This window comes from Rhinolophus ferrumequinum, chromosome 11 (genome assembly GCF_004115265.2).
Source record: "Rhinolophus ferrumequinum isolate MPI-CBG mRhiFer1 chromosome 11, mRhiFer1_v1.p, whole genome shotgun sequence".
In the NCBI taxonomy this organism is placed as follows: Eukaryota; Metazoa; Chordata; class Mammalia; order Chiroptera; family Rhinolophidae; genus Rhinolophus; species Rhinolophus ferrumequinum.
The window spans coordinates 87834686-87847419 of record NC_046294.1 but is presented as its reverse complement, the minus strand read 5'-3'; the positions used below and the strand labels follow the sequence as shown (position 1 = coordinate 87847419).

Sequence of the window (12734 nt, the reverse complement as noted above, 5' to 3'; positions counted from 1 at the left end):
GGGCCAGCTTCAAACCGAGCTGGAGCATCACCCAGCCGCCTCCAAGTACGAGACACCTAAGGGGCAGATTGAGCAGGCACCAGAGTCCTGCTGAGGCAGATCCTGCTCCATAGGGTCAGCCCCTGCACAACAATTCATCCATTGTAGTCAAGGCCAGTCCTCACAACCAGTGAGCCCAAGAGTCAGGCCCTCACATTGATGTGCAATTATCAACCAAGGCTCAACTACAAGAGGAGGGCACACACATCCCACACAAGGGACACACCTGGAGCGTGTGCCTCAGGTGACCAGAAAGACTGTGCCACTGAACCCCACAGCACACCTACCACATAAGGCCACTCTACTAAGATTCCAGAAGACATATAGCAGCCCTACCGACTACATAGAAACAAACACAGGGAGGCAGCCAAAATGGGGAGACAAAGAAACATGTCCCAAGTAAAAGAACAGAACAAAGCTCCAGAAAAAGAACTAAGCAAATCAGAGAAAAGCAATCTATCAGACGCAGAGTTCCAAACACTGGTTATAAGAATGATCAAAGATCTCAGGGAGAACTTCAACAGAGAGAGAGAAAGCATAGAAATGGAGATGGAAACCATAAAAAAGAATCATTCAGAAATAAAAGATCCAATAATGGAAACGAAGAATATATTACAGGGAATTAACAGTAAATCAGATGAAGCAGAGGATCCAACCAGCGATGTAGAAGATAAGGTAGCAGAAAACACCCAACCAGAACAGCAAAAAGAAAAAAGAATCCCCAAAACTGAGGAGAGTTTAAGGGGCCTCTGGGACAACATCAATTATACCAACATTCGCATTATAGGGGTACCAGATGGGGAAGAGAGAGAGCAAGGAATTGAAAACCTATTTGAAGAGATAATGACAGAAAACTTCCCTAACCTGGTGAAGGATAAAGACATACAAGCCCAGGAAGCAGAAACAATCCCAAACAAGACAAACCCAAACAGGCCAACACCAAGACACATCATAATTAAAATGCTAAAGGTTAAATACAAAGAGAGAATCTTAAAAGCAGCAAGAGAGAAGCAGTTAGTTACCTACAAGGGATCCCCCGTAAGACTGTCAGCTGATTTCTCAACAGAAACTTTGCAGGCAAGAAGGGAGTGGCAGGAAATATTCCAAGTGATGAAAAGCAACGACGTACAATCAAGATTGCTCTACCCAGCAAGGCTGCCATTTAGAATTGAAGGACAGATAAGGAGCTTCCCAGATAAGAAAAAGCTGAAGGAGTTCATCACCACCAAACCGGTACTACAAGGAATCTTAGAGGGACTTCTTTAAGATGGGAGGGGGGTTAAGGAGGGGTGAAAGGGGAAGGGAATAAGAAGTTCACATTGGTTGTTACACAGTAGTCGTGGGGATGTAGGGTATACCATAAGGAATATAGTCAATAAAATTGTAATAACTAGGTATACCAGATAGGTACTCGATGGATCAGGGTGATAGATGGGAATGGGGTTGGGAGCAGGGTGAAAAAGGTGAAGGCACTAAGAAATACAAATTGGTAGTTAATACAGTATGGGTAGGGGCAGACAGTTGGCTCAGTTGGTTAGAGCGCGAGCTCTGGGCAACGGGGCTGCCGGTTCCATTCCCACGTAAGACAGCGAGCTGTGCCCTCTGCAACTAGAATGAAGTCAGTGAGTTGACGCTCAGCTCCTGGGTGGCCAGATGGCTCAGTTGGTTGAAGCGGGCTCTCAACCACAAGATTGCTGCTTCAGCTCCACTCCCGCAAGGGATGGTGGGCTCCACCCCCTGCAACTAACAACGGCAACTACACCTGGAGCTGAGCTGCACCTTCCACAACTAAGATTGAAAGGACAACAACTTGACTTGGAAAAAGTCCTGGAAGTACACACTGTTCCTCAATAAAGTCCTGTTCCTCTTCCGCAATAAAATCTTAACAAAAAAAAAAAAAAAACAAACAAACAGTGTGGGGAATATAATCAACAATGTTGTGAAGATCATGTAAGATGCCAGATGGACACTGGAGTTATCAGGGGATCACGTCATACACTGTAGACGCCTGACCAATCAATGCACTAGACACCTGAAGAGCTGAAGTAGAATAATAGTGAATGTCAACTATGACTAAATATATAGGTATATATAGTCACGGGATGTGGAGTACAACATAGGGAAAATAGTCGATGGTATTGTAACAGCTAAATATATGTCCAAGGGGTAGTAGCTTGGGGGGGTGGGTTACCACTTTATGAGGGATTTAAACGTATAACTATTACGTTGGTTTGGACACCTGAAACTAACAAAAAATTATTAAAAAAAAAAAAACCCACAGAATTACCATATGATCCAGCAATTCCACCTCTGGGTATATAACCCCCAAAAGATTTAAAAGCAGGTTCTCAAAGAGATACCTGTATACCAGTGTCATAGCAAAATTATTCACAATAGTTGAAACAAAGAAGCAACCGAAGTGTCCATCGATGATTAATGGATAAGCAAAATATGAACTACACATACAGTGAATATTATTCAGTCTTACAAAGGAAGCATACGCTACAACATGGATGAACCTTCAGGACATGCTAAGTGAAATAAGCCAGTCATAAAAAGACACATACTGTATGATTCCACTAATATGAGGTAGTCAAAATCTTAAATGACAAAAAGTATAATGGTGGTTGCCAGGAGCGAGAATGAAAGGGAGAATGGAGAGTTTATTGTTTAATGGGCACAGAATTTTGGTTTCACAAGATGAAGAGCTATAGGGATGGATATGGTGGTGATGGTTGCACCACAATGTGAGTGTATTTAACACCACTGAACTGTACACTTAAAAATGGTTAAGATGACAAATTTTATGTCATGTGTATTTTACAATAAAAAAAATTCATTTGTTAAAAAAAAGGAATGAAGTACGGAGGCACTGTGATAGCAGAGAGAAATCTTAAAAGCATTATGTTAAATGAAAAAAAGCCAGTCACAAAGGGCCAGATATTATATGATTTCATTTATATGAAATGTACAGGCAAATCCATAGAGACAGAAAGATTAGTGGTTGCCAGGCGATGTAGCTGAGAAATGACTGCTAATGGGTAAGAGGTTTCTTTTAGGGATAATGAAAATGTTCTGGAATTATACAGAAGTGATGGTTGCAGAACTCTTTGAATATACTAAAAGCCACTGAATCGTATGCTTTTTTTTTTTAAATGGGTGAACTGTACAGTATAAGGATTATATCGTAATAAAGCTGTGAAGAATTATTTTAAAAAGGGTTGATTTTTTTTTTTTTTTTTTTTGTAAAATCAACACTGTAACTTAGACCAACAAGTTATCAGTCTGAGAGAAATAAAATGACTGCTCTAGCCATTACCTGCAAATGAGAGCTGCTTTAGGCGGGCATTTGATCGAGCTTCCTGGACTTTGTCTGTCAATGACTTCCAGGCATCTGTGAGGAAATAAAATATTCAAGCAAACATCTCAACACCAATGGTGTGCACAAGCGTTGCGCTTAGTATCCGTACAGCGTGAAAACACATCCTGCCAGAACAGTTTTTTGTTTTGTTAGTTCAAATCAGTTCGGTGCATAACAAGCTGGGAAGGTGCACTACCCAGCAGTGTGTTTTTTCTGTTAGAAAGGATACAGAAGCAGTAAGGAGAGTCATACCTTCTGAAAATGACCCCTGAATCCCCAGAGCATTCACATCCCTTGATGGTAGTCTGGGTCGCAAACCTGAATGTTTGATATTAATTCTATTCCCTGTACCCTCAACCAATATACTACTAGCATTAACAATTTAACCAGGAGTGTGGGGAGATCGCAACTTCTCAGTTCCTTAAAATTAAGGGGTGTAACTAGAAAACCTTTACAATCCAATCCCTTCCAGGTCTAACCTAAGATTCTGATATCTCTTACTCTCTGTTGAATTTCTTACTACTCCTCCACACTCAGTATGTCTTATGTGGAACTCATACACTTAACCTAGTTATTTCTTTGTTCTCCTTACATATCTTTTTTTTTAGTCACCCAGGGCCCGAATCTTCAGTCATCTTTGACTCTTCTCTCTGTTCTCCATATCCACGCAGTCATAAGTATGTCCATTCTTTTTTCTTTTCGTTTCCTACTAGAAATGGGCTTTATTACTACCTGACAACTCTACTGTAGCAATGGTCTCATTAGTGACCTCTTGCCTCCTAGTGTCTCCAACTCAATCTATCTTATATGGAGCTACCACATTACGTTTCCTGAATTTCTGCTTCTATTCCACTCTCCCAAATCTTAAAGGCCTGATGGTTTGGCACTGAAGGCCCTCCAAAACCTGTGCCCAATCCACCTTCCGAATCTTCTCTCTCACCACATATCTCACAGGGATTTCAACGTCATCTTCCCACCTGACACTACTCTAAATGCACCAAATGCAAACCTGTCTTGCTAACTTTGCTTACATACCTTCTTAGAAAGCCCTCTCCCTTCTCTTTGCCTCACCCAAATTCTATTATCTCTGTTTAAAAAAAAATCTTCTATTCTATTCATCTTCATTGGTTTTTGGATAACCCAAACTGACCCACAGTGATCTTTCTTTCCTTCAAACTCTTCTAGTACTTATCACCTACAGAATATTCACGAGTCCTGCAACAGCTAATGAACACCTATGTCCTTAGGGTACAAAGATGAATAAGAAAATAAAATTCAAGCCCTTATCGGACGCTCCCTGTTGAGTAAGACATAAAAGTAAACAAACATTTACAAAATAAATTTTAAGCTATGAGAGAGACACACTGAAGAATCTAAAAGGGGCAGAAAGGAGGGAGTGGGACTGCTTATCTGCCCCAGAAAGTCAGAAGACTTCCTGGGCTGAATCTTGAAGGATGAGCTGGAGTTCACCAGGTGAATGAGGATAGGAAGAGCATTCCAGGCAGAGGGAAGAATTGTGTGAAGGGACAAAGGTGGGAATAGCATTTAAAGAGCACAAGGAAGTGGTGTAAGACCAAGCGAGAGAGATAAGCAGAGGTCTCATGTGCTCTGCTAGGGTGTGTGCAATCTTAAAAAGCACAGTGTGTATCATTAACTTTTCACATAAATTATGAACTATTTCTCAACAACACCAACTTCCTAAGAACAAGTTAAATGTATAATGCCTCTGAGTATCTTCCACAATAGCTCGCACAAAACAGCCTACATAAGTGGTACAAATATATAGAAAGTGCAGATCTATCTGCAACAGGGCCTGTGCTGGTGGGTCAACCTAATTTAACCTCACCTTCAATACTTTCTGCACAGATCTGGAAGCCATCATCACTTGAAATTTCAAAAACAAGTCCTTTCTTGGGCTTTTTCTCAGCAATGCTTTCCTTCCGCTTCTGTTCTTGCTGAAGCCAAAGCATCAGTGGAGAGCTGAAATTACTTTCTTCTTCTTCCACTGTTTTAGGTTCTGTGAGGAAGAAAGAGGGGACAAAGCGGTTCCAACAGCAAGCGCTTACTGAGCATTGACTTGACGTAGGTTACCTCTAAACCTAACAACATTCCATAGTTGGTAATTATTCCCATTTACAGATAATAAAACTGAGTCTCAAAGAGGTAGAGCAGCTTGCTACCTAGGTCATAGCTAAAAATGACTAAAACTAGAATTTTTCTTTTTTTTAACATAAAGTCATGTTGTTTCTGTGGTAGTTTCTGGTATGACAATTTGATAGTTTTTCAGTAAGTAACTGCCCTCAATAAGGTCAAAGTTAAAAATAATAATGGTTAATATGTATAAAGCACTATGTACAAGACACTCTTTTAGGAATTCCTTATGTATTAATTCATATAAACCTCCCAACAGTTCAGTGAGGTAGGTGTTATTATTATCTACATTTTAAAGGTGAGAAAACTGAGGCAGAGGCAGGTTAAGTAGCCCAAGTTCATGCAGCTAATAAGTGGTAAAGCTGGGATTTCAACCCATCTGGCTCCAGCCCGCACTATCAGCCCTTACTGCCTTCTTACATAGAGATGTATCAATCCTCCTGAGGAAGCAGCAAGTCAGCAGAACGTGATTATATCCCAAATCTTATGCTATGCCTATATACAGTCTCAACCTAGTTCTCTTTTGGGAAGTCTCCTCAATAGAAATGGGCAAAGCCTTATATACAGAGCTCTCTAATCTTAAAGTGCAGTGGTTTACTGATCCAATTCATTAGGACAGATGGAAAATGCTATGGAGATGGATCTGGTGTCATAACCAAAATCTGGCTATCTTTTAGTATGACAAAAATTGTTCTTCGTTTTCTTCAGTGACAACTAAGGGGTGAAGTCAGGTTATCACTATTTAAATCACACTGCTGTAAAGTAAGTAGAGCAGAAGAGTATTTGTTAAGTTTTAGTCTTGGGTCCTTTAGTTGACAGATGATCACAGAATATGCAGTACAAGAGCACAGGACAAAGAGATAGATGCTCTGAGTCTCAGTCTACAACTCTCGCCAATCACTTAACTTCTTTGGAACTTAAGATTTATTTATTTATTTAAATCTAGAAAATCAGTAGGTAATGTAGCTGATTTTCATATTATTTTGGCTTTGAAATTCTGATTCTAACCTGTTACCCACCCACATACCTGTACTTTCTTGTTCGTTTGCTGGATTTTGTGTTGTCTGAATCTCAGGAAGAACAGCCACTTGCCTGAATAAAACAACACCACCACCAACAACAACAAAAAACACCAAACATGAGATGGAACATCAACTAGTTCTTCAATTCAAAGATAAAAACTGTCCATAATCGGCCGGACAGCTGTGCCAATCATACGAAACAGCTACTAGAAATGCACCCCCGGGCGCGGTGTGCAGAACCTGCTGAATGAGCAGCATCACCACACTACCGCACGGTACATCACATAAAACTATCTTTTATGGGATTCTTTCCCAATTACTGACATTAAGTTTCTGCTTTTGAAGTTGTAGATTGTGTCCTAACTTTTTCTCATATCCTTAGTATTGGTGAAAAAAAAAAAGAAAGAAAGAACACTTGTTAGAAGCAGTTCTGGAGTTACTTAAGAGCTGCTTAACTTAGCTGTTTTAACTAAAAACAAAATTAAGCTGCATGAGCTAGTAACCACCACCAATTTTCAATTTTAAATATTAAATACATCTTTGAAACAACCTAAATGTATACCAATAGGGGCTAGTTAAATTATTACAGATCTATTATTACAGATCTGCACAAATTATTGTAGATCCAACTGGAGGCAGCCATTAAAAAAATGGAAGTGCGCCTATATATATATGTGCATATACATACTGGCACAGAAATGTGTACACAATACAAGTCATAAACCAAGTACGGAACAGTATGTATAGCATTATTCATTTTATGTAAAAAAGTATATACATATTCTTACATATACCATGTATATCTGCATTGTACAGAAATGTCCGCATGGATGAAAACAAATTATTAGCAATGGTTGCTTCTAAGGAATAGATTGGGAAGAGGTTAGGCAGAACAAATAGGGAACCATTATCCACGATTTAAACAATTCCATGCTGGGTATCTTTTTTTTAAACAAGCATGTGTTATTTCCACTAAAAAAATAAATAAAACAAAACTATGGCAACAAAAATCAATACAAATCAGGAAGAACTATTTTTTAAATGCGGTGACAGAACTGACAACTTCATCTTAAGAGAACTAATTTTTATGCTTACCCTGCAGGCCGCCCACACTCTTTTTGTGCTGACTGTTCCACACTAGCTGTATCCTGCTGCTCAGCCTCTGCTCCTGGAGTCCTAAAACAGAATCATTTGTATCTTTTCAAGGAAAAAACCACCAGTAAATATATATACCAAATGTGAAGGTCAGTCTAAAGAAATGACATAATAAAATCTATGACCTAGGAAAACCAACCTGTGGTAACATAGGTTACATAGTGGTGACCTTGTGGGGACACGAGGGAACCTCCTGGAACACTAGAAATGTTTTATATCTTGGTCTGAATAGTGGCTACACGGGTGCATACATATGTAAAAGTGTAAAAGTCATTTGTGCACATTACGTATGTCATGTCAATGATAGTATTTTTGAAGGACTCCATCTACAACAGGTGGCCTTGCCCGCCATACAGAAATAATCAACCCTTAGTATCCTAACTCGCAGCAAAAAAAAAAGAAACAGGAGCACAGCAGCACTGTTTTAAATCAGAGCAAAGAGTAGAGATGTGCTTCCATCCAAGACCAGCTGCCCATGGATGAAACTGAATTTTGCTCTATAAATCACCAGTGTTGAGGGAAAAAATAAACAAAAACAAAGTCAAACCCCAGAAAACCCCCGACTACTGCAACCTGGCAGAGAAGTGTCCCTCCCAGAAGCTACCACTTCAACAGCCTCTGATCCAGAGCACAGATCCCACAGATGCAGCACAGCCAATTTTTGGATCTCTCACCCTGTGACTGAGGTCAGGGATGTCGTGATGGCTTCTTGGTCTGGAATGTGTACTTCAGAAGAACTGGTCCGCAAATGGGAAACTTTGTGTTTCTTGCCATTCCCTTTGTCCACAGGCAGCTGAATCCGCTTGATTTTTGGTTTGGGTTTAGTGGGAGCCGGCACTGAGGGGCTTGCTGACTGCTGTCCAGAGGACGGAGAAACCCCAGGAGAGGATGAACTGGCTGGCGCAGCTGAGGATAAAGCCTTATTCTGCTCTAGCCCCATGCTGTTAGGAGCATCTACTGTCTGGGTAAAGTTGGATCCCTGGGTCCCTGAAGCAGAATCAAGATCACGCTGGGAAGAGAGAATCACAGTTTTGCTGGCAAGGAGCTGGTTCACATGCTGAAGCTGATAGTGTTCTTCTGCTTCCCCAGAAGGTGAAGCGGCTGCTATGCCCAGAGTCTGAGTAGAGGGGAGGACACAGATGCCAGACGCTGCTGTCATTGTAGCAGTAGAAGGAGTCTGTGATGTCCCCAGTTGTGGAAACATTCCTGAACTTGGCAGTAAAGCCACAGGCTGGTCCTGAATCCCCAGGCTCTGGGGGTTAGCTTTGATTAAAAGATTGCTTATTGAGCCAATATCCGGGGTACCCAGCAACCTCGGGTTGGTTAATGCGACATGTCCTGGAACTGATGCACTGCTTGTAGGGGCTGTTGTTGTTTGCATGGATACAACATTCAAGACGGAGGAACCAGATGCCAAGCCAGACACAGGCCCTGATGTGAGGTGGCCAGTATCCTGGCTTATTGTTGATGTGCCCGCTGCTGTGGCAGCAGTTCCTCCCACACTCTGTGGTAACAGGGGTGCCTGTTCAAAATACATGCCAGATTTAGACCTTTTTATAATGTTGGGGACAGTTCGGTGAGATGAAGTATTAAGTGACCCCAAATCTAACAGATTGGGATGATTTGGAAGCTGGGAGGGTGTGAAGTTAATCAATGTCATATTAGGAACCACATCAGAAGGGGCAATGTTTGAAGGGGTACTAGAGGGAGCAAGTTTTTTATTCTTTCGGGTCTGTAGACGAGATATGGGTCTTTTCTTGAGTCCAGAGGATGGAGTGCCTACTGTGGTACTGAGGTCTGTCCTCTGGCTGGCTTCTGAAACCAAAAGCTGGGGCTCTGGAGGCTGAACCCCAATAAGGAGGCCTGAAGGAGGACTGCTGATGTTAGGTGGGAAACTACTTTGAGTAGCTGCAGGGAAGGAATGTAAGTGCTGGTGATGAGGCATGGGGAGCAATCCTTTGCTAGCAGGAGGGAACAAAGATTGAGAAGCTGGCAAGCTTGGATTTAGTCCTGTGGTTAGGGTGAGACCACTGCCCATGGGCCCCAATACTGAAGTATTTGTCTCCATCACATTGGGTGAAGAACTAACAGAAGAGGTCAATTGGATTTTTTGGGTCACTCCATTTGGAAGAGTTTGGAGAACGTAAAGTGGCTGCATGTTCTGGTTAACAACAATGAGTTTCTCAGTGGCTGGTTTCAGGTGGGGTGGAGTGGTCTGGACAGCTGCATTAGAAATCTGAGATGGGCCAGGACTATCAGTAGAATTGGGCACATATTTCTGGTTCTGGATAGGAACAGTAGGGGAAACAGGTACCTGGAGGCCAGGGGTGCCACTGTTTCTAGTTAAATCCTGATTGTTGCCATGACCTTGCTCCACTGACCCACAAGGAGGGCTGGAGATGTGGTCTGCATCCATGTGTCCTTGGATAAAATGGTCCGGAGTCATGTGGCCTTCAGGCGTTGGATCTACTCCTGGACTCAGCAGCGCCGGGTCACTTTCAGAGGCAGCCACAGATTTTTCCGTGATGGTTACTCTCTTCTCTGCTGAGTCTGAGATTACAGCGAGTCTACTGGGATTCTGGCTAGGGACAGTGGGACTCCGGGTGGTCAGGACAGAGAGATCAGATGGTAGCTCTAAAGGCAACTCAAATTGCTCCTCTGCTGAGATAGAGGAAGAGACACTACTGTCGACAGGTTCCGTTGTCGGCAGCTGCTGAGAAAACACTTCAAAAAGACCCATGTCTTTTTCACGATTACTATCAAGACCTAAACCTTCCCCAAGATTCAGAAGTTCTGATGAAGAGGACTCTGGGCTCTCACCCAAAGCCTGCATGGATGGAGTATTCTTTAGTACAAAGTCCATAATGTCTGAGGGCAGGATATTCCCACAGTCATCACTATTGTTATTATCTGAGTCAGATTTTAGGAGCTCAGTGTTATAGGTGTCCAGTAAATTTTTGTCCGAGGGGGTGCTTGTGTGGACTCTGCGACTTGACTCCAATGAGCTGAGCTGAGCTTCCAAGGAATCCTGTCCTTGAGTCTTAACTCTGTTTACAGAGTGGCAATTATCCATCTTTGGCTCATTTTTGTGGCCAACAGAACTCTTAATGACATGTTCTTTTTCACCATCATCTTCAGGTCGATCAATCTTTAAGTTCTCTGTTCCATTTTCTTTACCATTTCTTTTTGGAATCTGGCTGCTTTTTCTTGTTGTGGCTGTGACACTAGTATCGCTCTCTGTCCCATCGTCAACACCATCCAACTGTGAAATTTTGGGAAGATCACACTGTTCCTCCTCCCGAAACAAGTTATGGGATGCCAGCCGTTCCTCTGCCCCTGAAGAAATCACTGTTCTGGTGAAATTGTAATAGTATAAGTCATCTTCATCTGAAGTGCTTAAGTCATCAGCCCCATCCACCTGTCCTTCAGCTGATCGCTTGCCTCGTTTCTTCCCAGTTGAGCTGCTGTAGAACGGAATGTCTTCTTCACCATAGGATCTTACCCCATAGAGTGGGGTAAGCCCAAAGAACATATTAGAACGTGCCCGGGCACTGCGACGAGGATATCTCCTCTTGAAAGACCCATCCTCCTGAGGTTTGGGGCCCTCTGGAAGCATTAGATTTCTGTCCTGTACTGGAAGATTCTGATAGTTGTTACTCTGAGAATCCTGGGATGAGGTATTATTGGGGCTTGGTTGGGTCACTGCACCATCTCCTGGACTTTCAGAGGCTGAAATTGGTTCTTTTGGAGATGCTGAATCTATTTGCAAAGGGGAAACAGGACTACTATCCTTCAGGGTACTCTTGGACTGATTCTCATTTTCCATTTTTAGAGGTGTCAGTGTTACTTTGACTGTGCGTTTCCGGGGTGTCTGTAATTCCTTGGCAGAGCCTTCTACTTGCATGGATAGAGCTTTGGGGACTCCTGGAATAGAAAGGACTTTGTCCCCGATCTTATCAGAAGAAACATTATTACATGGTCGTTGCCCCATAAACTCAGGAGTCAAAACTTCATCAACAAACTCTGGCTTTAGGTTTCCTTCCTCACCAGTTATCACCTGACCAGGTTCCAAAAAAGACTTACTGGAATGCTTTTCTTTTAAAGTCTCTTTACAAGATTTTTTCCCTTTCTGTCTCCTGTCTCTGGAACTCGATCCCACATGTTCATTTGTAATAGATGATCTGCTGCTCATTCCAGCTAGCTTCAAGGTTTTGCCTTCAGTATCTTCATCGGGAGAGGGGTTTACTGATTGGTTAGAATCTGTATGTTGGTCTCGATCATTTCTTTGCCCTCTCAAATGGAGTGGTGGGAAGGAGAGAGCTTCTTTAGAAGAAAACGGTACTGAAGAGAGTTCAGCAAAAGTGCTGATTTTACTAACATTTAGTTCTCCAGATGTTGTATTGGGGACCTGTGGGGCCAGTTTAGGAATGCCAGGGTAAGCCACATTATGTGCAGGTCCCTCTGAACTCTTGGAACTCAGCACTTTGGTCTTCTCTCCTTTCAAAGAAGAGCTCTTGGATGCCAAGTCTGAAGCACTGGAATGCTTCATTTCTGAAGATGAAGATCCATCCAAGTGAGTAGTTTTAGTGACCATAGTAACGACTGTCCTTTGCAAATTTGAAGAGCTGGAAGTGTTTTGCCCTAAATTAGCATTTGAATTCAGTGGCCCTAAGACATGATCGACTGCTTTGGCACTTGACTCAAGATCTGCAGCGGTCCCTAGGGCAGAGACTGAGGAAACACTATTCTTGGAGTAAGTACTCCCAGTTCTCATTGGAGACATTATCCGGAGTTTAGACCGCTGAGGTGACAAGGAAGAAGTACTGTGACGCCTGGAGCCAATGCTTCGAAGTCCAGAGGAGAGTAAAGGATCACCCACTGTGACTATCTCATGGGTGGTTGGAGTAGGACTTCCTAAACAAGAAAGAAAAAGTAAAAAAGTGTATGATAGAACAAATGTGTGGCAGTCATTGGTTTCAATTACTTGGTTATATATATATAGATAG

The 12734-nt window shown here is 42.2% G+C and overlaps 1 protein-coding gene across 9 annotated transcripts in view; it reads right to left on the bottom strand.

Annotated features, from left to right (window-relative positions):
- The window catches only part of KMT2A (lysine methyltransferase 2A), a 77517-nt gene that overhangs the window by 15463 nt on the left and 49320 nt on the right, over positions 1-12734 (bottom strand). For 8 of the 9 annotated variants that reach the window (XM_033119655.1, XM_033119656.1, XM_033119657.1 and 5 more), the window contains 5 exons: positions 8403-12642; positions 7669-7749; positions 6579-6643; positions 5247-5417; positions 3359-3433 (listed from right to left, as the gene is read on the bottom strand). In XM_033119655.1, the coding sequence (XP_032975546.1) occupies positions 3359-3433; positions 5247-5417; positions 6579-6643; positions 7669-7749; positions 8403-12642 (4632 nt within the window). The remainder of the gene's footprint in view (positions 1-3358; positions 3434-5246; positions 5418-6578; positions 6644-7668; positions 7750-8402; positions 12643-12734) is intronic. The other variant, XM_033119660.1, reaches the window with a different exon arrangement.